Source organism: Microcaecilia unicolor, chromosome 3 (assembly GCF_901765095.1).
Source record: "Microcaecilia unicolor chromosome 3, aMicUni1.1, whole genome shotgun sequence".
NCBI classification, from domain to species: Eukaryota; Metazoa; Chordata; class Amphibia; order Gymnophiona; family Siphonopidae; genus Microcaecilia; species Microcaecilia unicolor.
The window spans coordinates 104,365,465-104,392,792 of NC_044033.1; the positions used below are offsets into that span (position 1 = coordinate 104,365,465).

Consider the following 27,328-nt stretch of genomic DNA (forward strand, 5'->3'; position numbering starts at 1 on the left):
GTTCTATTAAAAGGTTGCAACAGTTCACTTTCTTCCTGTAGAATCTTCCGTAATCGCTAGTGTTGTCTTACATGAATCCTAAACCCGTACATAGGCTTGTATAGTTCTGGTAATTTTAGTATCCCATATCACTCGTTGTAATGTTATGACCCTACATGGTGCTGTGTTTCGCTCAAAAAGAGCATCTTCAGGGGGTCTGTGTAGTATAAAATACAATTGTTGCAGTAATCACCTTTTACCACATTCATACATATCTATAGGTAAATTTACATATTATCAAAAACTTGCATATTTTCAAAAACTATTACTGACCTCTATGGATGTCCAGGACGTCAAACGCGACTGCGATGACGGGCAGATTTGTTATTTGTAAGCTCCTCCTAGATAGGCAAGAGATGGTGTTGTGCAATGTTTATGCTCCCAACCATTATGATGATCATTTTTTCAGAGGTTACAGAATACATTGTCGCAGTATGGTAATATTCCCATTGTTCTGGTTGGGGATTTCAATAGAATTTGGGGCCCCTCTGTTGATGTCAGCTACTGCTAGATATGAATTCTTCAATATTTATTTATTTATTTGTTTGTTTGTTTGTTTGTTACATTTGTATCCCACGTTTTCCCATCTATTTGCAGGCTCAATGTGGCTTACATAATACCGTAGGCGTAGGCCAAGCCGGTAGAGAACAAATATAAAGTGGTATAATGATAGAATAAGATACATGTGTTACAGACACATTTGAGAATCACAGAGAGGAGAAGTTTGTGTTAGGTCCATTAGTTACTTTATATAGTTGTGTAGCAGGGTTCAGGATTTTAGGTTATGTCAGTAGTGTATACTTTTTTGAATAGGTAGGTTTTTAGTGATTTCCTGAAATTCAGATGGTCGTATATTGTTTTCACTGCTTTTGGTAGTGCATTCCATAGTTGTGTGCTTATGTAGGAAAAGGTTGCGTAAGTTGATTTGTATTTGAGTCCTTTGCAGCTTGGGTAGTGAAGATTTAGGTATGTTCTTGTTGATCTGATTGTGTTTCTGGTTGGCAGGTCTATAAGCCCTGTCATATATCCTGGGAGTTCGCCATAGATAATGTTTTGAACCTTGGTGCAGATTTTGAAGGCGATACGTTCTTTGATTGGGAGCCAATGTAGTTTTTCTCGGAGAGGTATGGCACTATCAAAACGTGTTTTTCCAAATATTAGTCTGGCAGCCATGCTTTGGGCAGTCTGTAGTTTCTTTATAAGTTGTTCTTTGCATCCTGCATAGATGCCATTGCAGTAGTCTGCGTGGCTTAGTACCATTGATTGTATCAGGTTGCGGAATCTTTCTCACGGGAAGAATGGTTTCAGGCGTTTGAATTTCCACATTGAATGGAACATTTTCTTTGTTGTAGATTTCACTTGACTCTCTAGGGTGAGGTTTCGGTCGATTGTCACGCCGAAGATTTTCAGGCTGTCTGAGATAGGAAGGGTGTGGTCTGGTGTGATTATATTTATGTGTTTGTTCACGTATTGGGATGAGAGGATGAGACAGTATGTTTTTTTCCGTATTGAGTTTTAATTGGAATGCATTTGCCCATGAGTCCATGATGTTTAAACTTGTTGATTTTGTTGGTTATTTCTGTTGGATCATGTATGTAAGGAATGTATATTGTGACATCATCAGCATAGATGAAAGGGTTGAGGCCTTGGTTGGCTATGGATTTGGCTAGTGGCATCATCATTAAGTTGAAGAGGATCGGTGACAGTGGTGATCCTTGAGGTACTCCGCAGTCAGGTTTCCATGGTGAAGATGTGTTTGTATTTGATTTCACTTGATAAGTTCTGGTGGTTAGGAATCCTTTGATCCAATTAATTATGTTTCCACTGATCCCGAAGTAATCGAGAAGTCCTAACAATATATTGTGGTCCACCATGTCGAATGCAGTAGACATATCGAATTGGAGGAGGATTATGCTTCTTCCTGATGCTATTTCCTGCTTGAATTTGGCTAGGAGAGTGATTAATACTGTTTTGGTGCTGTGGAGGGGGCGAAATTCTGATTCCGACTCATGTAGTATTGAGAATTTGTTTATATAATCAGTGAGTTGCTTGGTTACCATACTTTCCATCAGTTTAACTACTAATGGGATAGACGCTACTGGGCGGTAGTTTGAGATTTCGCTTGTTTTTTTCCTGGTGTCTTTTGTTATTGGGGTGAGTAGGATATTGCCATTTTCCTTAGGGAAGAGACCTTTTTGGAGCATGTGGTTTAGGTGTGATGTGAGATCGACTATAGGTAGCTGGGACAGGTGTCCAGTCTGCAGTGAGTGTCGGAGAACCTTTTAATCGTCTGGGTAACTGTTTCGGTAGTGAGGAGGGCGAAGTTGGACCAGGTTGGGTCCGCTGGGTATTCTCCTGGGGTTGGATCCAATCCATTGATGAAGTATTCAATATTAGAGGTATTTTGAGGTAGCGTGTTTCGTAGTTTTGCAATTTTTTCATAGAATTATTTGGTAAGTTTATCTGCCGATGGGATGTCTATATTGGTTGTAGTAACTACGGTAGTGTCTAGTAGTTTAGTCACGAGTTGTATAGTTTCTTCGTGTCTTTGTAATTTGGCCCTGTTTTAGTTTTGTAGTATGACCTTTTAGTCTGTCTTATTGCATGTTTATATTTTCTTTGCATTTGTTTCCAGTCGTTTAGAGAGTGTTCGTTTTTAGATTTTTTTTTTCATGCTCATTCAAGTTTTCTGGATTGTGTCTTCAAATTTTTCAGTTCTTTGGTGAACCATGGTATTGAATTATGTCTTCGTGAGGTTCTTGAACGTAAAGGTGCTATTTCATCAAGTATACTACTACATCTTTTGTCCCATTCTGAGAGGTAGTGTATGGAGTCAGTTTGTGCTGTCCATTCGTTATCGTATATCTGTTGCCAAAATGTTTTTGGGTCAATTTGGCCTCTGGTGCTGTAGGTTGTGTGTTCTTATGTACGGTGGAAGCCCTTTTTCTGCCATTTTAGAGATAGGTTTAGTTTGTAATGGTCTGACCATGGTGTCTCTGTCCATGTAATATCTTTTGTTATTAGATTCAGTTCTGTGGATAATTTGTGTGCGACAAGGTCAAGTGTGTGTCCTTTGACGTGGGTAGCTTGTGGATGTGGCCATTTAAGGTCCCATAGGTGACGGAATTCCCTACATTCGCGTGCTTTGGCAGAGTTTGGGTCTTCAAGGTGAAGGTTAATATCTCCTAGTACTAGTATGTTGGAGTTAGTTACGCAAACGTTAGATATGAAGTCCATGAAGTTTGGATGGCTTTCTTTCCAGTTACCTGGTGGTTTGTAAAACAGGACACAAGTCAAGTGGTCGACCAGGGTTTTGTTGTGGATTTTTATTGAGGCTATTTCAAGTCCGGTTTGTATGGACTCACTTGTGGTTTCAGTGGTAAAGTGGGATCAGTGGATTAGTGCTAAGCCTCCACCTCTTTTTCCTTTTCTGGTCCAATGAATGATTTTGTATTCTGGGGGACATAGGTCTAGGATTATAGGGTCCTTTTGGTCATGGATCCAAGTTACAGTAATGAAAAGTAGGTCTAGGTTATTAGACGTGATCCAGTTGGTTATTGTTGTTGTTTTATTTACTACGGATCTGGCATTGATGTTGCCACTCTGATTTTTTGGTATTGGTCTTCTGTGTTTGATGTTGTTTGGATTTTGATTAGTTCACTGTTCTTTGGTGAGGTGACTTTGTTGTAGTCTTTCTTGTCCTTGTGTTGATGTTGTCCGTGTATTGGTGTTTTTCTTTTATTTTGGTTGTTTCCAGTTTGGTGAGGTGGGGGTGTATCTAATCGGTCTGTGGTGATTATGTAGTACGGTTATGAAGTTGTTCTGTGCTAGCGGGGTGGTTAGGGTTAGATGGCTCAGAGATAAGGTGTAGATTGCTAGGAATATTTTACCGGTGTCCATTTTGATGTAGTTCACCATGGGTTGCTGATGGGTCCAGGTAGAGTGTCCGATTAATTATTAGACAGTATGGGGACTAAGTGTTTTTAGTTGTGCATTGGCTCGCCAGGACACACCTTGGTTACTTTATTTCCTGAGGTGGTTATTTAGATTGGTGCAGTGTTTTTCTCATATTCAGAGTTCAGGGATGTTATCCTAGATCGCTGAGACTCGTTTTTTCTGCGAGCTATATCACTGGCCGGGGGTAGGGATATTGATTGATTACGTTCAAATAGGTTACTCACGGTCAGTGCACAGTAGTGATGCTCCAGGCCACTGAATCTCCTTGAGTTTGGGAGCTGTAACTTTGGTCGGAGACAGGGTGTCAGCGAGAATGCCTCAGTGTGGTGAGAGGGTGGATCATGCATGCAGGCAGACGCAAAGTAACAGCTTCTTGCAGGGTGAGTACGGCCTCTCACTGTGCAGCCGCCGCGATCGGCATGGTCACGCTGTGTTCAGCATGGGTTCAGGTCGATTTCAGGGTTGTTGTCAGGGCTTCATCCTGAGGCAGCCTTCTGGCGTGTGATGTCCCTCTATTCCGCCGCTCCAACTCGATCCTGGCAGTAGTCAACTGCTCGGTGCTCTCTTGTAGCTTCTTCCTGCTCTTGATGCTGGGTCAGAAGAGGCACCGTCATTAGAGACGCGCTGCGACTCCGGGCTGGGTGGAAGCCATCTCTGACACTCACGCACCTGGGGGGACCAACGGAAGGAGACCACGGCTCCTCGTCCCTCAGCTGACTGGCGAGCCCTCTATTTGAGGTGTCTGGTCCGGGCGGACAGTAATTGGAGTCTGGTCCGGTGGGAATCTGGTCCGGGTGGTATCACCTCAATCCACGAGGAAGTTGGGAGCTGCGCCTCAGCGCTGAAGTGTCCTGAAACGAGCCCATGGAATGTCTCCAGGTGTCCAACGCCAGCGGCAGTCGCCGTATACGTTTGTCAGACCATGCGGCTCCCATCCCTCTGTCAGGTTTTAGAATTTTTAGACATCTGGAGAGTTTTACACTCTCGGGAAAGAGAGTATACTCACCTGTCACAGGTGCACAAAACGCACTCTTGGATAGATTACATTTTACTGTCCTCCTCCTTAATGTCATTTGTGCAGGGGAGCGGAGATTGGTCCATGTGAAATTTCTGACCATGCAGCGAGATCTGGATGGTTTGGGTGGATGTAAGTGATGGGATTGGTCCTTTAGTATGGAAATTCACCTTGGATCTATATGGTGATGCTAGGTGTTTGTTTGTTTTTTTTTTTACTTTCTATTAGAATGCTGGCACCAGTATAAGACCAATAATGCAGAGCACAAAGATAACCCTATCCTATTCTGGGAGGTGGAGAAAGTGGTACTTGGTTGAGGTAATAAGTTATTCGAGTTTCAAAAAGAAAACTAGAGATTGGGATATTATCCTTCTTGAATAACAAGTCAGAGCAGCTTGTCAGAGACATAGGTCCTTAGCTACTGAGGTCACTTAAAAGAATGTATTAACTCTGTAAGACAGCTTCAAATGAACTGCTGCACTAAAGGGCCAAAACGTCAGTAACTTATTACAAGTATAACTTATATAAGCATGGTAGTAAAGGGAGAAGACTTTTGGCCCAGCTAGTGTCTACTCACGAAGGGCCTTGATGGGTGGTGGGACATAGGGTGGAGAGAATATCCTACATACTGATGCTGTGATTTGTTGAAATTTTCAGGACTACAGCAACCCCTGTAGAGGAAGGGCTTCAGAATTCCATGTATTTGGAAAATATAGCTACTCCTAAATTGTCTCACTTGTATAAAGACTTTCTAAACTCCCTATTAACACCAGAGGAAAAGGTGATTAAGCAAAGTCCCTTGTTAAAGGCCTCAGTCTCCGACGGCTATAGGGCAGACTTTTATAAACTTATGGGGGGAGCATGTTATATCACCCCTCACTGCCATGTAGAGAGCCTGTTCGGATTCCCAGATGCTTCCGAGAGAGCTAAATCTTTTCCCAAATTGTGGTTCTCCCTAAATCTAGCAAGGATCCCCTGCATCCGGAATCATACTGCCCTATATCGTTGTTAAACTTTGAAACCAAACTATTGGCGAAAGTGATGGCAAATAGATTAGCCAGAGTCCTCCTCGCACTAGTGCATTTGGGATCGGTATTTATATATTTATTTGTTACATTTATATCCCACATTATCCCAAACAAGTTTTGAGTTCAGTGTGACAACAAACAGTATAGGATACATAACAATGAATAATGCATAAGAAAGTAATTTGTTGTAAGAATCCAATTTTACAATACAGTATCATAAATGTACTGGGATAGCTATGGATGTTTTACTTTTAGAAAATCTGTTATGAATGAGAAATTGTACATGAAGCAAAGAGAAGGTTAATGGTAAATAGAGTAATAGCCAATTCAGGTAATAATTAGTTGTTTGAGATATGGTTGTTCTTTGTGAGTGTTTGTTTGAATAGTAATGATTTGAGGATTTTGTGGAATCTAATATATTCCTGTATATTTCTTATTTTGGATGGAAGGAGTTCCACCGTTTGGTTCCTAGGTAAGTGAAGTCTGCAGTGCGGACAGTTTTGTAGATCACATTTTTGCAATTTGGGAGGTGTAGTCTGAGATAGTTTCTTGCCTCATGTTTAGCGTTTTTTGAGGCAAATTTATTAACGGTACCTTATAGTTTGGAGCTGTGCCATTTAGGATTTGAAAGATAAAGGTACATAATTTGAAGGTGCTTTGATAGGAAGCCAGTGTAATTTGATTAATAAAGGGGAGGCACTGTCAAAATGAGAGATTTTGTATATGAACCTGGCTGCAGTGTTTTGAGCTGTTTGGAGTTTTTTCAACAGGTACTCCTTACAGCCAGCATATATGGCATTACAATAATTGAATTGGGATAATGTTAATAATTGTGCCAATAGTCTGAATTTTTCTGATGAGAAATAGGATCTGATCCTTTTTAGTTTCCAAAGAGACCTGAAATATTTTGTGATTACTGAGAAAACTTGAGTATCAAATGTTAAATGTCTGTCTATAATTATACCTAGAATTTTCAGATTATTGTCATTTGTGAAACTGTTGTAGTAGTTTTGGTCAAATAGGTTGATAATGACCATGAATTTAGTTTTTTCTTTATTTAGCTTCAGTTTAGATTCTGAGGCCCAGGTTTTCATCAAATTTAAGCCAAATTTTGCCTTTTGTAAGATGTCTTGAATTTCTTTTTTATTTATATAGTAACATAGTCAGCATATATGAATGTTTTGAATCCTGCTGTTTCTAGTCTGTTACCTAGTGGTGATATCATTACATTAAACAGTATGGGCGATAGTGGAGATCCCTGAGGGACGCCACAGTCCAGTGACCAAGGAGAGGATAAGGTTTCTTTCATTTTCGCTTTCTCTGATCTTGATTTCAGGAATCCTTGAAACCATTTGTGAACTGTGCCACATATGCCAAAGTTGTCTAGTATGTTTAGTAGGATATTAAGATCTACTATATTGAATGCGCTAGACATATCAAACTGTCGTATCAAATTATTAAGATCTTAGACCCTATGCTATTTTTTTCTCTGAGACCCTATGCTAATTTTTTTCTGAGATTTGATACTAGGGTAGTAAGGACAGTGTCTCGGTGCTATAGCATGGTCCGAAACCTGATTGCGATTTGTGTAGTAGGGAGAAATGTGAAATGTAGTCTGTAGTTTGTGCTGCTACTATTCCTTCCATCTCCTTTTTTTATCAAAGAAATGGAGGTCTATGGTGATTAAATTGGTTGTTGGTGTTAGGATAATAGAGTCTTTCTTATCAGGGAAAGTGCTGTGGAATAGTAGGAAGGAGATATGCTGCTGAAACAAATTAATGAATATATTAGGAGCTTCCTTCATAAGGTAACTAGGACATGGATCTAATATGCATTGTGAGGTTGAATGTTTTAGGAGGTAATGTTTTATTGTGTCATGGGTTGGTAGTTGGAAGGAAGATCAGATTCTGTTGGTGGCTATTCCTGTATGTGCGTCTGACTGTTTAATATCTTGATGGTTGATTTTTAATTTGAGTACTCCTCCTCTGATTTTGACTATTCTTTGTTCGAAAAAAAGTAGCCAGTTGCTCTGCTGTTGGTGGGGACTCAGTGGTTGTGGTTATTTTTTTTGTGGATAATAGGCTTTTTATCAGATTGAAAAGTTTACTGGTATTAAGGAAATTATCACTGATTATTTTGTTATAGTATTGAGCTTTTGCAATTTTGTTGTCATTTTTATATGTTTTGTTTGCAGTTTTCCAAGTTAATTTGTTTTCATTTGATTTGTCTTTAGCCCATTTTCTTTCCACTTTTCTACATTTCCTTTTCAAAAGAAGGGTAGATTGATTAAACCAAGGTGAAATTTTCTGGGTTGGTTTTGATGTAGATTGGAAGTGTTATTTAAGACATTTTTGCATAGGTCATCCCATTTAATCATGAAGTTGTTATTGTCTTCTGGAGGAAGAGCGGGATTGTTCAAGATGTTAGACTACCCTCCTACCCTTCCTCTCCAAGATACTTGAACGCGCCATTCACAGCCGCTGCCTTGATTTTCTCTCCTCTCATGCCATCCTCGATCCGCTTCAATCCGGTTTTCGCCCTCTACACTCGACAGAAACGGCACTCACTAAAGTCTGTAATGACCTGTTCCTTGCCAAATCCAAAGGTCACTACTCCATCCTCATCCTCTTTGACCTATCCGCCGCTTTTGACACTGTCAATCATAATTTACTTCTTGCCGCACTGTCTCATTTGGGTTCCAGGGCTCTGTCCTCTCCTGGTTCTCCCCTTATCTCTCCCACCGTACCTTCAGAGTACATTCTCATGGATCTTCCTCCACCCCCATCCTGCTCTCTGTTGGAGTTCCTCAGGGATCTGTCCTTGGACCCCTTCTTTTTTCAATCTACACCTCTTCCCTGGGCTCGCTGATCTTATCTCATGGTTTCCAATATCATCTCTATGCTGACGACACCCAGCTTTATCTCTCCACACCAGACATCACGGCGGAAACCCAGGCCAAAGTATCGGCCTGCTTATCCGACATTGCTGCCTGGATGTCCAACCGCCACCTGAAACTGAACATGGCCAAGACAGAGCTTATTGTCTTTCCACCCAAACCCACTTCTCTTCTCCCTCCACTCTCTATTCCCTCCACTCTCTATCTCAGTCGATGGCATCCTCATCCTCCCCGTCTCATCTGCCCGCAACCTCGGAGTCATCTTTGACTCCTCCCTCTCCTTCTCTGCGCATATCCAGCAGATAGCCAAGACCTGTCGCTTCTTTCTCTATAACATCAGCAAAATTCGCCCTTTCCTCTCTGAGCACACCACCCGAACTCTCGTCCACTCTCTCATTACCTCTCGCCTTGACTACTGCAACCTACTCCTCACTGGCCTCTCACTTAGCCATCTATCCCCCCCTTCAATCCATTCAGAACTCTGCTGCACATCTTATCTTCCCCCTAGACCGATATGCTCATATCACCCCTCTCCTCAAGCACTTCACTGGTTTCCGATCAGGTACTGCATACAGTTCAAGCTTCTCCTACTAACCTACAAATGCACTCAATCTGCAGCCCCTCATTACCTCTCTACCCTTATCTCCCCTTACGCTCCTACCCGAAACCTCCGCTCACAGGACAAATCCCTCCTCTCTGTACCCTTCTCCACCACTGCCAATTCCAGGCTCCGCCCTTTCTGCCTCGCCTCTCCCTATGCTTGTAATAAACTTTCTGAGCCCATACGCCAAGCCCCCTCCCTATCTTCAAATCCTTACTCAAAGCTCACCTCTTCAATGTCGCCTTCGGCACCTAACCATTATACCTCTATTCAGGAAATCTAGACTGCCCCAATTTGATTGACTGCATTGTCCATTAGATTGTAAGCTCCTTTGAGCAGGGACTGTCCTTCTTTGTTAGATTGTACAGCGCTGTGTAACCCTAGTAGCGCTTTAGAAATGTTACGTAGTAAGTAGTAGACCAGAAGGTTGTGGTATTTATTTTTCCTCTAGTTTTGTGAGGTGTCGTAGTACTTCTATTTTTCATTGATTTTGTATTTTCCCTCCAATAGAGGGAGGAAGTTTGAGTCCAAGTATGGTTACTTAGATGAAAGTTGTTGTTTGCAAATTTATGGGCTAATAAGTCAAGTAAGTGACCTTTATTATGAGAGGTTTGGCTGAATGCTTGTGTGAGTTGCCCGTAGTTTAAAAAGTCAAGTAAATTGTTTGTATTACTGTCATTCTGATTAGGTGTAAATTGATATTCCCTATTAGTAGTATATTATGAAATTTAGTGCATATATTAGATACAAATTCAGTGAAGATATTTTCTGTTGATTGCCACCTCCCTGGTGGGCTGTAAAAATGGATGGTGCAGATAGGATTAGATAGAGTGTCGTCGTTGATTTTGCAAGCAATTGTTTCTAGAGTAGGGGAGTTAATATGAGATATCAGTTCTACTTTGAAAAAGAATTTATATATTATGGCAATGTCTCCTCCTTTTTTCCCTTTTCTAGCTTGGTGAAGAATTTTGTAACTTGGGGGACATAGGTCGTTTAATATTGTATCGTCTTGCACATATAACCAGGTTTCAGTGATCCATAGCAGGTCTAATTGTTCTTCTAGCCATTCTCTGATTATTTATTTATTTACAGCATTTATATCCCACATTTTCCCACCCACGGGGTAGGCCCAATGTGGCTTAGAGTAATTTACAAAAGCATACATCAAATCTGTGTTTTGGGACTGGTGTAAATGAGGGTGAATTATGAGTGTTGCATTTAACATTTATGAGATGTTTTCTTGTGGAGAAAGGAGCAATACAAAGGCATTATAGTATTTTTGGTCTTATTCTCCATCCCTTTCCTAATAATTCCTTGCATCCTGTATCTGTACAAACTCCTCCTGGAACATAGAAATACCTGCACTACCTGAATTTATAAGATACCTGCAAGCCTGATGAATATTGTAGTGCTCTAACTTTATGTACAGTAAGTTTTTTATCTGTTCCTGGAGGGCTCACAATAACATATAAAGGAATTAAGGTGGGATTTCTAACTGGATCCCATTGTTTAAAGTCTACTTCACTGACCACTAGACTGCCCCCTGCTCTGCAGGGGTATATCTCTGGATCCATTTTTGTACAAATAATACCTGATGCTGGGATCCACCTTCTGACTCCTAAGGTGGATCCCAGATCTAGGTGTCATTGTAAAAAACATACTCTGAAATCTTATGCCCATTGTGCGTTGGTGGCCAAAAAAGCAAACAGGATGATAAGAATTATTAGGAAAGGGATGCAAAATAAATCCAAGCACATTATAATGCCTCTGTATCGCTCCATGGTGCGACTTCACCTTGATTGCTGCACTCAATTTTGGTCACTGCATCTCAAAAAAGATATAGCAGAATTAGAAAATGTTTAAAGAAGAGCAAGCAAGATGATAAAGGGGATGGAACTCCTCTCATATGAGGAAATGCTAAAGAGGTAGGCCTCTTTGGCTTGGAAAAGAGATGACTGAGGGGGTGATATGATTGTGGTCTACAAAATTCTGAGTGAAGTAGAACGGATCAAAGTGAACTGATTTTCCACTTTTTCAAAAAGTTCAAAGACTAGGGGACACTCAATGAAATTGCATGGAAATACTTTTAAAACAAACAGGAGGAAATATTGCTTCACTCAAAGAATAGTTAAGCTCTGGAGCTCATTGCCAGAGGATGTGGTAACAGTGGTTAGCATATCTGGGTTGGACAAGTTCCTGTAGAAAAAGTCCTTAGTCTGTTATTGAGATGGACAAGGGGGAAGCCACTGATTGCCCTGGGACTGGTAGCATGTAATGTTGCTACTAATTGGTTATCTGCCAGGTACTTGTGACCTGGATTGGCCACTGTTGGAAGCAGGATACTGGGCTAGATGGACCATTGGTCTGACCAGTATGGCTAGTCTTATGTTCTTATGTCTTAAAATTACCAAATAAGCATCTTGTGCTTGAAACATCCAAATTCCAATTTTGCAAAGGCAAAAAAAGGACGTCTAAATAGCAAGGGGCAGGTTGTGAGCATGTTTTCGGAGGGCCCAAAATCAGGACATCCAACAGCGATAACCGAGTGGGATGAAACATCCAAGTCTGAAAAAAAGGATGTCCTTAGTTAGACCTGTTTCACTTATATCTAGAGTACAAAATGGTACTCTGAGCAGCTGGCCACTGGAGGGATTAAGGCATGACACCACCTTAATCCCCTAGTGGCTGCTATCCCCCTCCCTCTCCCTGAAAGTGAAACTTGTCACGGTCTCAGGCTCAAAACAAACAGTCACGGACTCTGGAACAGTGTGAGCCCTTGGCCTACTGTCATCAAGCGGCAGCAGGAGGCAACCCCTCCCCCCCCCAAGCAGGACTGGACTAACAAGCAAGGATGAAGCTGGATTCTGGAACAGACTTGGCTTGGCTGGAACTGGATTCTGGAATGGATTTCGCTTGGCTGGAACTGGATTCTGAAACAGTCTTAGCTTGGCTTGACTGGAGGCTAGAACGAACGTGGCTTGGCAGGAACTGGATGCTGGAACGGACTTGGCTTGGCAGGCAGTGCTGGAACAGACAGGACTGGAGCTGAAGCTGTAGACAGGCAATGCTGGAACAGACAAGACTGGAACAACAGGACTGGAGCTGAAGCTGTAGACAGGCAATGCTGGAACAGACAAGACTGGAACAACAGGACTAGAGCTGAAGCTGAAGGTAGAGGGGACTATAGCAAGCAAGCCAGACTAGGCAGGACACAAAGCTGACCCACACAGACAAACAGAGAAGAACAGAAGCAGAAGTGCACACAGGCACCCTAAACAAGAAATCAAGACAGAAGTATCCACGGGCACACAGACAATGAACAAGACAGAAGTGCACACAGGCACACAGACACAAGAAGTGCTACACTGCACACGGACTAACCTGGAGACCTTTGGCATTGCAAGGAACCCAAATGAAGGTCCACCACTTCCTTATAAACAGGATAGAGGCAGGAAATATACTGAACACCAAAGTGAGGCTTGAAACACGCAGGAAGTGGAAACCTTACAGGACAGAGGCAGGAAACACACAGAACACCAGAGTGAGGCTTGAAACACACAGGAAAGAAACAACAATGCAGACAGGAGCCAACTCAGAAGCTGACCATCGGAAATAAGGTGAGTCAAAGAGGGGTCACGGCCACAGTCATGACAAAACTGGAAATAAATATCAAGCACTATGACAACTTCAGGTATTGTGGGCATTTTGAACAGAGCAGAATGCCGATCTGAGGAATAGTCTAGTGGTTAATGCAGTGGACTGTGATCCACTCCAACTTAATCAGAAAATACCTATTGTACCTAAATATATAAGCTACCTGCAATCCTGAAAGCTACTGAAGTAGTGTACTTTTAGGTGCAGTAGGTATTTTTCTGTTCTTAGAGGGCTCACAATTAAAAAAAAAAAATAAGCATTAAAGTGGGATCTGAACCTGGGTCCCTTGGTTTACAATCCACTGCACTAACCATTAGGCTACTCCTCTGCTTTGCGGGGATGTATGTGTGGTCATTTTCTAAGAATGCTGCCGTGCAGATGTCTAATTCCCATGATTTCGCCCATTCATAATTTGGATGTTCCAGTTTGTCAATTGGCTGTTCCTGCTGGACATCTTCAGTACATGGACATCCATGTCATGTATTTTCAAACAGGAAATCTTTTTATTATTATTTCAAATAATATATCAACAGAACACCTTGAAAAATGCATCAAAAGCGCAATTTACAGCACTAAGAAATTAAACTAAACTTATTAATACAAACAATATTTGGCTTCTAATTAGATCACAATAAGAAGGAATCAATTCAGAAACACCAGAGGAAGCTGGGTAAAAGAAACATTTAAACAGGAAAAACAGTGAAAGTTGTCATCTAAGTATAAAGGCGATTCAAACTAGTGGGACACACGGAGATATCCCTCCTTCCTCCTAGAAAAATTGTGACCGTGAAGGTTAGTAGAATACAGAGGTATGCTGATCCAAATGAATTAAACATTTATAAGGAAACCTTGCTCCTAAACAAATTACATGCTGTTTATATTCCAATAACTTCTTCCTTCTACTTTATGTCCATTTTGAAATATAAGGGAATATAGAAATCTTTCCTCCTAAAAAGGTGACATCCAAAATTCTTAAAAAGAAACACGTAAGTGCCTTTTTATCCTGAAGAAAAACAAATGTTACGAGAAGAGTAGCTATAGATATCCACTTCTTCAGTAGAACTTCTCAAAATATGAGTAATGTTCAAACTGTCCAAAGAAACATCCACAATGGAATTATCATCAGGAGAACTTGAACACTGTCTAGGAACAGGAAGATGATAAATCTTGTGAACAGGAGGCAACCCCGAATCAAAATTTTAAATTTCTCTTTCAAGAATCTAAAAAATAGATTCTTTGGGGTTACAGTCAATAGTTTAGGAAAGTTCAATAAGTTCAATTTGTTATCATTTTATTTATTTACTAGTAAAAAAGGCCCGTTTCCGAAACCAATGAAACGGGCGCTAGCATGTGGCCTTTTTTTTTGTGTGTGTGTGTGTATGTGTCACAGAGTTATTTTTTGTGTGTGTGTGAGTGTGAGGGTGCGATGTGTGTGCAGGTTGTTGATGTGTGTCTTTTTTTGTTTTGTTTTTTGCTTGGGGGTTGGGGGATGTGCTGTGCTGTGCTGGCAAAGTGGGTTGGATTGGTGTGTGGCTTTGAGGGTGTGTTTCTGTTGTATTGTGTGTGTGTGTGGTTTTGTCTGTCAAGGAGGTTTGTGGAGGGGGGTCTTTCTGTTGGTGAAATGTAAATGTGGTTGTAGGGGGGTCAGCCTTTGCTGAGTGTTGTTTTTTTTTCCATGTTTTTTTTTTTTGTGTTGTGCTGAGGCAGCAGTGTTGTTTTAGATGGGCGGAAGGTAGAGGAGCACGTTCTTTGTCTGTCGGTATTTTTTGGCCGTTTCAGGGCTGCTGTAGGGGAATGCTGGAAGAGAAATGTGCTGTTGGAAGCAGTGCCATCTTTTTCCATTGGGCTGGGGTTCAGGGCATCTAGGAGGTGGGTGACGGCTTGCCTGAGGACGGGGATGGTTGTTTTAAGTTGGCGGAAGGGAGAAGAGTACGGTCTCGGGCCGTCGGGGGGTGATCCAGTATGTTTGGTCCATTTCAGGCCGGCTGCAGGGGAATGCTGGAACATTTATGCGCTGCAGGAATCAGCGCCGTCTTTTTCTGGGTGCTCGGGGAATCCCCTAGGTGGGAGACAGCTTGCCTGAGGCTGGGGATGGTTGGGCACGTCCTTGGCCGCTTCGGCAAAAGGGGAAGAGGTAGGGGGTGGGGAGTTACCTGCAGCCGCCTGAGAAACCATGTATTCTTTGTTTGTTTTGTATTATTAGTTTGCATTTCTGTTGAAGAAAGAGTGGATACCTTTCGAATGATGGAGGTGGTGCGTTGGTGTGCGGTTGTTTCGTTAGTTTGGCAGCCAGTCTCCAGCGATTCCTAGGCAGGGAAGGAGTACTCCTCCCCCTTCCTTGGTCGCTGTTTGCTGCTGGCTGGGTCGCGGGTAATCCTTCCAGCTGGGCCGCAGCTTGTCCTGTTCGCCCACGTCCCAGATGGTGACGGGCACGTTGTTTTCCGGCTCCTCTGACTCCATGTCAAGCGATCCCAAATATAGTCTGTGCTATAGGCCTTCTGGCACTCTTCAGTACTGGCATTAGGCATTTAAAAATTCCCCCCCCCCCCCCCCAGTCTATTTTTGCACATACCCACAGCAGGAATATTCTTCTCTCGTTCCAGCGGTGGTTCTGTGCTCTCTGTGCTGCACAGATAATGAGCCATTCTGCTGGGGAATGCTCCTCCCTTATTGTCACGCAGTTTCCTCTGATTGGTCCATCTTACGTTGCCTAGTGTTGCCTGGGAACGGTGTTTGGATGGTCCTTTGTGTTTCAGAATGTTGAGGGTGTTTTTTCTGATTGGTCCGTCATGCGAGGGCGGGGCAGAGAGACATGGTCAGTGTTGTGGCTTCACCACCATGAATCCATGAACCCTTCAGGGAGTGACTGAGTGACTTCAGAACGTTGTCTTCAGATCGTTGAGGGTGAGTTTTATTATAGTAGATTTGTTGCATTTGTATCCCACATTTTCCCACCTGTTCGCAGACTCAATGTGGTTTTCAATTTTACATCATGGCAGGTGCCATTCAAGAGTAGATGAACAATTGGTTACATACAAAAAAACATACATACTTTGTGTTCATTTTGAAATATAAGGGAATATAGAAATATTTCCTTCTAAAAAGGTGGCATCCAAAGTTCTTAAAAAGAAACACATAAGTGCCTTTTTATCCTGAAGAAAAACAAATGTTAACTACATAAGTATTGCCATACTGGGAAAGACCAAAGGTCCATCGAGCCCAGCATCCTGTTTCCAACAGTGGCCAATCCAGGTAAGAAATACCTGGCAAGATCCCAAAAATGTACAAAACATTTTATACTGCTTATCCCAGAAATAGTGGATTTTCCCCAAGGCCATTTAATAACGGTCTATGGACTTTACCTTTAGGAAGCCGTCTAAATCTTTTTTAAACTCCGCTAAGCTAACCGCCTTTAACACATTCTCTGGCAACGAATTCCAGAGTTTAATTACACGTTGAGTGAAGAAAAATTTTCTCTGATTCGTTTTAAATTTACTACATTGTAGCTTCATCTCATGCCCCCTAGTCCTAGTATTTTTGGAAAGCGTGAACAGACGCTTCACATCTACCTGTTCAACTCCACTCATTATTTTATAGACCTCTATCATATCCCCCCTCAGCCGCCTTTTCTCCAAGCTGAAGAGCCCTAGCCGCTTTAGCCTTTCCTCATAGGGAAGTCGTCCCATCCCCTTTATCATTTTTGTCGCCCTTCTCTGCATCTTTTCTAATTCCACTATATCTTTTTTGAGATGCGGCGACCGGAATTGAACACAATATTCGAGGTGCGGTCACACCATGGAGCGATACAGAGGCATTATAACATCCTCATTTTTGTTTTCCATTCCTTTCTTAATAATACTTAACATTTTATTTGCTTTCTTAGCCGCAGCAGCACACTGAGCAGAAGGTTTCAACGTATCATCAACAATGACACCTAGATCTCTTTCTTGGTCCGTGACTCCTAACGTGGAACCTTGCATGACATACTATAATTCGGGTTCCTCTTTCCACATGCATCACTTTGCACTTGCTCACATTAAACGTCATTTGCCATTTAGATGCCCAGTCTTGTAAGGTCCTCTTGTAATTTTTCATAATCCTCCTGCGATTTAATGACTTTGAATAACTTTGTGTCATCAGCAAATTTAATTACCTCACTAGTTACTCCTATCTCTAGGTCATTTATAAATATGTTAAAAAGCAGCGGTTCCAGCACAGAGCCCTGGGGAACCCCACTAACTACCCTTCTCCATTGAGAATACTGACCATTTAACCCTACTCTCCGTTTTCTATCTTTTAAGCAGTTTTTAATCCACAATAGAACACTACCTCCTATCCCATGACTCTCCAATTTCCTCTGGAGTCTTACATGAGGTACTTTGTCAAACGCCTTCTGAAAATCCAGATACACAATATCAACCGGCTCCCCTTTATCCACATGTTTGTTCACCCCTTCAATGAAATGTAGTAGATTGGTGAGACAAGATTTCCCTTCACTAAATCCATGTTGACTTTGTCTCATTAATCCATGCTTTTGAATATGCTCTGTAATTTTGTTCTTAATAATAGTCTCTACCATTTTGCCCGGCACCAACATCAGACTCACTGGTCTATAATTTCCCGGATCTCCTCTGGAACCTTTTTTAAAAATCGGTGTTACATTGGCCACCCGCCAATCTTCCGGTACCATGCTCAGTTTTAAGGATAAATTACATATTTCTAACAATAGCTCCACAAACTCATTTTTCAGTTCTATCAGTACTCTGGGATGAATACTATCCGGTCCAGGAGATTTGCTACTCTTCAGTTTGTAGAACTGCCCCATTACATCCTCCCGGTTTACATAGAATTCATTAAGTTTCTCCGACTCGTCAGCTTCAAATGCCATTTCCGGCACTGGTATCCCACCCAAATCTTCCTTGGTGAAGACCGAAACAAAGAATTCATTTAATCTCTCCGCTACGGCTTTGTCTTCCTTGATAGCCCCTTTTACTCCTCGGTCGTCTAGCGGTCCAACGGATTCTTTTACCAGAAGAGTAGCTATCGAACCTACTTCTTCAGTAGAACTTCTCAAAGTATGAGTAATGTTCAAGCTGTCCAAAGAAACATCCACAATGGAATTATCATCAGGAGAACCTGAACACTGTCTAGGAACAGGAAGATGATAAATCTTGTGAACAGGAGGCAAACCCGAATCAGAATTTTAAATTTCTCCTTCAAGAATCTAAAAAATAGATTATTTGGGGTTAAAGTCAATAGTCAATAGTTTAGCTTGTATAGCTTGGGATTGCTGAACCTGGGATTCCAAACCATGAATTTTCTCAGAATTAACTTTCAACTCCTTCACATTTAAAAATCCTATGTGAAAACTGATTTAAAGAGGAAGATGTTCCATCACATATCATATATAGGGATTCCAGTGTCATCCAAATCACATCAAGAGTCACCTCAACAGGTCTTACCAGGGGCACAATAGATGAATTTTTCCCTTCCGTTCAATTTTCTTGTTCATCTTCCTCAACCAGGGGTACCTGATCCAGGTCACCCAACACTGACCTGACCCATAAGAGATTCGGCAGCTTTGGCTTGCCCTCTAACACTCCTTTCAATGCTGCTTCCGTAGTCGGGAGTGATCCTGCTGATGCAAAATCTCACAGTGTTTGGGGAAGAATTGATCCAATTGGGCTGAGTGAAGCTTCTCTCTCAAGGCTTAAGCTCTCCCTCTTGCTCGGACCAGCTGGTATGCCCTGTGTGGAAGTCAGCATGAAGTTGGTAATCTCAGCCTGCCTCATAACAGAAGTTTTAGGCTGCCAGACAGAAGTAGCAACCTTCCTCTTCTTCTTCAGCATAAAGTAAGGGATAAAACCTGAATAGAAACATCCCCGCTTCTTCACTGTGATGCCATCTTGATACTATTATTATTATTATTAGCATTTGTATAGCGTTACCAGACGCACGCAGCGCTGAACATCTGACACAAATAGACAGTCCCTGCTCAAAAGAGCTTACAATCTAAATAATACAGACAGACAAGACAGATACAGGGGATGAAGAGTAATGGGTGAGAAGGAAGGAAGGGACAAGGGGAGGGCAATTGAGTAGTAGCTAGGAGTTAAAAGCAGCAGTGAAAAGGTGGGTTTTCAGCATAGATTTGAAAACAGATAGCGATGGAGCTAAACGTATACCCGAAATCTTCAAACAGGAAATCTTAACGTATATCTTGTTTGAAAATACATGTGAGATGGATGTCCATTTGGCACATTCTGACAGGGACTTCCCTTTTCTGACTTAGACATCCTTTCAGAAATGCCCCTCCACATGTTCAAAGCTGACTGCTGAAAATTTTGGAGTGCTGTTAAACTAATTACTTATCTATTTAAAGTTATTCATTCGGTTTTTGCATTCAGACTGCAGTACATAAGTTAGAAGGGTAGAGGTTCATTTTGTAACAGTACATCTGTGTGAAAAGTTCAAAATGCACCTATTTTAACCTTGTTTTATAAAGACAACATAGGTGGTAATGTCTTTATAAGATAGCATGGTGAACCAGCCCAATAGGATGTCAATTCAAGTACATGAATTTACACTTGCTATGAAGAAGGTAGAAATGTGTGAATATATTCTATGCATGTAGTTATAAAGTTTATATAAAATACGTGCAAACATTTTAACTCTGCCTCTGCTGTACCCTTATTATGCCCCGGGAATGCAGTATATATATATATATATATATATATACAGTGCACTCCATTTAAGTGCACATTGGATAAGCGCATGCTCTGTTTAACTGCATGCTGTACTTCGGTCCCGTTTTTGGCACCATCAATTTCTATGGGGACAAACTTCGGTTTAGCACACCACTGATAACTACTACTACTATACTACTTCTATAGCGCTACCAGTCATACGCAGCGCTTTACAATTGAAAATGAAGAAGACAGTCCATGCTCAAAAGAGCTTACAATCTAAATCAGGACAAACAGACAGGACCAAAAAGGATAAGGGAAGGACAGACAGAAGGACACATAAGGATAAGATAAAAGTTACAAGTGCAAGATTCGCTTATATGCATGGTTCAAGACCGCTCCTCTGCAGGAAAGACTCCGCGTAAGTGCGCGCATGGAATATGGAAGCCGATTGGCGCATGACAACCAACGAGATTTCAAATTTACTGCCTCTTTAACTGCCATAGGCAGAATAAGCGAAAGAATGCTGTTAGAGCGTGCACCGGGGTCGTCGTCGTCATCGCGACAGAACTATAAGACTTTAACACTGGCTGAACGAATAGAAGTTCTTAAAAAATTAGAAAACAAACAAAGTCAAGCATCTATTGCTAAAGAATATGGTGTCAATCCCAGTCAAATTTCACGTGTCTTGAAGCAGAAAGACCAGCTTCTGGAAGACTGGCAAAACAATACAAATCCACAACGGAAACAAAAACGGGCGGGTAAAGCTGAGGAGGTAGAAGATGCTCTTCTTCGGTGATTTCTAGGAGCAGACAGTTTCCTGTCAGTGGTCCACTGCTTCTGGAGAAAGCTAACCAGCTAAGCTGAAAGTCTTGGACTACCTGAATTCAAAGCCACTGTTGGATGGTTGGAAAGATGGAAGGAGAGAAACAGCATAAAATTCAAGAAATAGCATGGTGAGAAACAAGGCGCTGATGACTTTGGTGCTGAAAATTGGGTTGTTTCAGTTCTTCCTACCATCTTGAACGAGTTTGCACCTCGTGACATTTTCTTTGCTGACGAAAATGGTCTCTACTGGCGAGCAATTCCTGATGGAACACTTGCATTCAAACATGCCGAAACTACTGGAGGTAAAACATCGAAGGACTGACTGAAGATCCTCCTTTGCTGCAATATGGATGGGAGAGAGAAGTTGGAACCCCTCATCATTGGAAAGAGCTAACAGCCCCGTTGCTTCAAGAATGTTAAGCGACTTCCTGTGTCATATGAGGCTAACGCAAATTCATGGATGACTGGGGAAATTTGGAAGCAGTGTCTAAAGAAGTTAGACACTAGAATGCAGGCACAAAAGCGTCAGATTTTGCTGCTTTGTGATAATTGTGCTGCACACAGGGATGATGTCAGGCTGTCTAACGTCAAGGTGGTCTTCCTTCCACCAAACACTACCTCTCTGATCCAACCTGTGGATCAGGGCATAATAGCCAATTTCAAACAACATTATTGGGCTCTTGGGCTACGTCATCTGATGAGCGTTATGGATGACCAGATTGGCAAGGATAAAAAGGTGCTGTTGAACTGGCTCATAATCTATCACTGTTGGATTCCCTACATATGCAGAACGAAGCCTGGAATCATGTTACATAGGCAACCATTGTGAACTGCTACAAGTGGGGAAGCTTTGTTAAGGATGTGGAGGGGGATGCAGCTGTTGCAAACGTGTCAGTTGAAGAGGTTATTGACATCCCAGCCGGTGTTACTGAAGAGGTGTTCCATCGCTACATAGCTGTTAATTACGATCTACAAACAGCTGAAGACAGCACTGATGTCGAGATATCTGCCTACACGCAGGCAATAACGGCTGATGATGGAACAGATGAAGAAATGAGCAGCGAGGCACATGCTGATGAAATTCAAAACCTCCTCCTGTCACTTTTGCAAGAGTCTCAACACCATGCGGGCCTATCTGGAGGCCACTGGATATCAGTGTTATGACAGTTTTTACCGTCTGGCAGATATAGTCTATGGAATGCACAGACCCAAGAGTGTACAGAGGACTATAACTGATTACTTCAAGTAAAGCCTTGTTACAATAAATAATTTACTTGGGGATAGCTAGAGCACTCACTAATGTTTATAATTTTTAATATATATATATTTATTTTAAATTCTCCACCAGTTGCCGATGAAAGCAACAAGATCTACAATTACACTGAATGAAAGGAATTAATTATATTTATTGGATTGCATTAACCTGCATTACCAGGTTTAAGAAAGAACAGACCATATATATATTTAGCTTCAAAAGGGTTTATTAAGTTACAATATGACTAATGCAATCATATAAATAAGGTTACAAGCGAGAGATAATTCTTTTAAGAGATCTTTACAGATAATATGTGCTTAAGTAAAGTAGCAGGTTTTTAAATCAGAGGTTAAAACTTACAGAACAGTCCTTGTTATAGAGCATGCTGTGGTCCAGTGAACAGCCATGAGGCAGAGGCAGGTCTTCACAGCAGCAGATTTCCAAGAGCAGATTCCCAAGAGCAGGCAGGTCCCAAGAGAGAGAGCTGGGCTGTTTCCAGGCTTTTTATAATGTTCCCTGAGTCCTGGATATTGTAGTTTGCAGGGGATCTTGGGTATTGTAGTTTGCAAGGGGTCACATGCCATCAGCCCTTTGTCTTTACATGTGCTGAAGTCTTATCTGAAGGAGGGGAGCACTGAGTCCTCTGTGGCAAGTGGTTTATGGCTTCCTGTTTATTCTTTCATTCTGAGTCAATAGCTGGAGTTATACCTTTCCCGCCTGCCTGTCTCCTTGCCTCTACTGTTTACCTTTGATCTTTGTTGTGTTGATCAGCCAGGCTTTTTTGATCAGAGGAAGAGAGTCAATTTAATACTTTGAAACAGTCTCTTAGTCTTTTGTTAAAGGGGGAGGAAGGGGGAGCACTGAGTTTCCCCGGAAAAAGGAAGGGGGAGATGAGCTTGAAGTGAAAGCCAGTTTCAATATGTTTTTAAAGCTGTACAAATATATTGGTATATATATATGTATCTGATCCAACACAACATCATGCTACATATATTTCAATAATCCTGCCAATTAAACTGATACCATTACAGCCTAATGTCATTTAACTGAGACTGTATACTGCACGTATAATAATAAACAGTACTGTACATATGTTTATCAGATGTCAAGCTTCTTTGGGTCACAACGACTAAGTGCACGCTCCGGTTAACTGCATGCATTTCTTTGGTCCCAGACCCTAGCACTTAAGCGGATTGCACTGTAGATATATATATATATACACACACACACACACACCATCATTTAAACAGTAGTACTTATGCACATGTATACAACTGTGCAACTTTATAAAAGGTCTTATAAAACTGGATTTATTTATTTGTTTATTAAAACTTTATATACCACCTTTACTTATGCAAAGGTCAAAGTGGTTTACAGTCAAAATAATAAATATCACATAACAGTAACACCCCTTAGTAAATCTAGCCCATAGTGGTTTAATTTCACCGCGCTCTGTATAATATTAAATTCTGACATTGAAATACCCCAAGTCTTGCCCCAGTTGAATACACATTGCTTTGTTTGTATAGTGAATTATATAGCCAAATGTTATGCATGTAACCACTACTAATTTTATAAAAGAACTACCTACATGGTTAGCACCTGCTGCTAATCATCTGTTTTTGATTTTCATGCTCCTGCTATTTAAAATTAATCTGTACAGTATATTGCATAATGGATGTTACCTTAAATTTTCTTGTGTCTTTTATAGAAAGAGTTTTCATCTCTTGAAGAAAAACTCTAAATTGTTAAGAGAACTGAAAAATCTGGACTCTAGGCAATGGTAGGTGAACATTAGCAAATGGCTTTTTTTTAAATCAGTTACAGTATGTAAAATATGTTTGCATTTTCTTTTGTATGTAGAATGCTTCTTGTTCAGAAAACTTTCCAGAAGTTGTACTTTAAAAATATGATACATATGCAATCCTTCCAATTATTTGATCATTATGCAGTCTTTTAAAAGTCACTATTTATATTGCATTAAAACCTTAGAATTAAAAACAAATAGTGTACCCAGTAAGAGATTGTCATATACAGTGACTATGGAACATGTACCCCCTACCACCACCACCAAAATGTTCACCTTCCTGCCTTGTAGCTTGGAAATAAAATGCATTAAATAATTTTGTTCTATGAATCTATACATCTACCCCACAACAGCCAAGTGAAAAATGTACTCATGAAATCCTTAGAAAATGAAGTATAAAAAAAATATGAAATAGCTTGGTTGATTAAATGTCCACCCAGCTTGTTCCTCTTGACCATCTTTACAGGAATACTTTCTGGGCAAATTAATATAATTTTGCTGGGATATTTGGTGACTTCATACATAAGATATAAGAGAATTTGTGGGTATATTGATAAAAGCCGTTTAATTTTTACAAAAAAAAAAAAAAAAAAAAAAGCAAAAATTAGTTATTAGCTTATTTGAAGAGCCTGATATTCTTTTGTCTTAGTTTAACCATAGTTATTAAAGCCTGAGAACATTAAAAGGTAGCTGTTAGATTGATTGAGGCCTTGAGATGCAGTCAATAGATTGTTTGCCTACTGCGTCCACAATGAGTTTGAATCCTTCACTGGGTTTTAGATCAGTAACTGGCCTCTGGCCAACTCGTCCATCCATCCACTTTAGGTCAGTAAATATGGTAAGTGCACGACCCCTTAGCTGGGGGTAAAGATGACTGGGGAAGGCAGTGGTAGACCACCCTGCTTTACCTTTTTTTCCTTTTTTTTTTTAGACTGATTAGAGAGTCTTACGTTCTTTTTCATCAATTTAGTCTTCTTTACCACTCACCTCAGACACGTCTCTTAATTTATAGCCAGTTATCTCAATTAAGAGGATAGGAGGGATGTTTGTCACCACAGGATATTTTCATCATCAAATGATTCACCATTAACATATTATTTGCAGTTCAGTGAAATATAGACACTTAGAGATTTCTATATTCAAATTTATTTATTTATCTATTAGAATTTATTAATTGCCTTTAAAAAGAAATTCACTTAAGGCGGTGTACAGCAGGTACAGTAAAAACATAAAACTTACAACTTTGTTAACAGCATAACAGTAAAATGACCAAATATAAACATAAATGCAATAAAAGAGGTAAACTTGGAAATGGCAAATTGAAACCTAATAATAGAACTAACATGAAACAGTATCAGAAATATACACAATTGAAATGTGAAAATCCAAGATGGCCGCATCCTACTGAGACGCTGCGGGTCTTGTTCCTTAGCTAAATACAATGCCTAAGCGTCGAGGGAGATTGGCAGCCAGAGCTTCGCTCCCAACTCCCTCCTTACCTGGTCCTATTGACCGCTTCTTTGGATATCGGAATGCTGCCAGTAGGGAGTTACGGCGATTTAGGAGAATCGGTCTCCCCTGGCTTCGATACCACCTTAAGCCCCGATATGCGCACTCCGCCTCCCCAGCCGGTAGGAGCAAGCTCCTTTCGTGTTGACTCGACGGGGTCCCCCAGCGAAGGCGGTATGGACCCGGAAGAGCGTCGAGTGGAGGATTCATATTCATCAGAGAAGGGAGAGACGCCGCCACCGTGGAATGCGGGGAGAGGTGCCGAGGGACAGAGCGGGATCCCTGTGAAGACTTCTGAGAGGTTTGAAATACCAAAGGAACTAGTGGTTAAACCAAAGGAGGTTACTTTGGATACATTATGGGATTTAGTATCCGCCTTGGGACAAACGTTTTTGAAACAGACTAATGAAATTGCCTCCAGAGTAAATTTATTAAAGAATGACTTAAAAAGAACAGAGGAAAAGATTAAAGTAACGGATGATACGATTGAAAAGATGGACCAAAGAATTACTAAACTGGAAACATTTCAACCTTTGATGATAAATGATTTGACAAATCTTAGGAGAAAAATGGAGATATTTGATAACTATACAAAAAATTATAACCTAAGATTTGTCAATTTTCCTAGGATAAAGACTGTTCCTCCTCTTGAAATGCTAAAGCGTTATTTGCGGGACATTTTGAACACATCAGATCAGAATTTACCACCATTTACCTCTGCTTTTTATGTCCCAGGAAAGGAACTGAATCAAATATTAGAAACTCCAATAGATGTATCTCTTTTGCTTGAAACCTCTGATTCCGAACTTGCAACGGCTGCGACTTTGGTTGCGACCGTTGCACTACTACCTGACAAGAGTTGGATCTTCTGCCTATTTTTCCGAAATAAGGAAAACCCCTTTCTGGGTTTTAAAATATTATTATTTCCTGATGTCTCCAAGGAGACAAGGAGGCAGAGGAAACAATTCTTGCTTCTTAAGCCTGAAGTTTTGCACTTGGGGGTACCTTTTTTTTAAGATACCCCTGCAAGTGCATAATCAGACTTGATGAGAAGAAATATTTATTCACAGAACCTTCACATGTGTCAGCTCTTATAGCCTCGGCAAAAAAGGATAAGCATTAATGTAATAAGTAACTCATCTCAGTAGTTTTTGTTGGAAACTTTAATAATTTTCTATATTAGTCTCCTTATATTCCTAATTCTTGGATTTCCAATTTATGGACTTGAGCGCTAAAGTTTACCTTATGGATTATTTACTTTTTGTGCTATGTTAATTTTAATTTTATGAAGCTTTTCCAATCAAGAAAGTTCTTGTAATATTTGATTAAATGGAATAAATAAAAATTAAAAAAAAAAAAGAAATATATACAATTAACAGCACTGCAGAATGTTAGAAGCCTAAAATAAATGAAAGCGTAGCTATAATACACATCGCAGAGACCTCTTGGAAGGAGGATAAACAATGGGATGATTCCATGAAACAAGTTATATATCTCAATGATAGGGGGAATCAAGTTGGAAGAGGGTCTTTCCTTATCATCAAGCAGATGAAGCCATTACGTATGGGTTGTGTCCATCAACCAGCAGGGGGAGATAGAGAGCACTCAACTTTTCACAGTGCCTCATGACCAGCTAGCTTCACTGCCTCTTCAGTATTCTCTATCTCCTCAAGCAGGGTGGCTGCAGCTTCTTCGAGCTCCATCAAAAATCTGCCTGGGGTGGCTCCTGGCATGCCAGTTGTTAGCCGGAGTGTTAGAGGCTATAGCAGCTTCACTTTGAAGGCACATAGGTCAGCCCTTTCCCTGCCTTACCCATGCCCCCATGGATGTGGACATATTAGCTTGCTTTTCCCTGTCCTTTCCCACTCAGTGGATGCAGGCACATTGGTCCACCTTTCCCTGCCTTTCCCACTTATCTGAGCCTCCGGAGTGTTTTTATTTACCACTTTTGCCTCTGCTTTCCTCACAGCGTTAAAAAATAAAAAAATAATTAAAGTCGCGTCGCGCTTTAGCGCAGCGTTCTTGGAAAAGAGGTTTTTTTCTTGAGATTCTT

General features: G+C 41.0%; 1 protein-coding gene across 1 annotated transcript in view; it reads left to right on the top strand.

Annotated features, from left to right (window-relative positions):
- RALGAPA2 (Ral GTPase activating protein catalytic alpha subunit 2) overlaps window positions 1-27,328 on the top strand; it is an 898,249-nt gene that overhangs the window by 474,027 nt on the left and 396,894 nt on the right. The window contains 1 exon segment of the mRNA XM_030196220.1: window positions 23,671-23,742. Coding sequence (XP_030052080.1) covers window positions 23,671-23,742 — 72 coding nt within the window.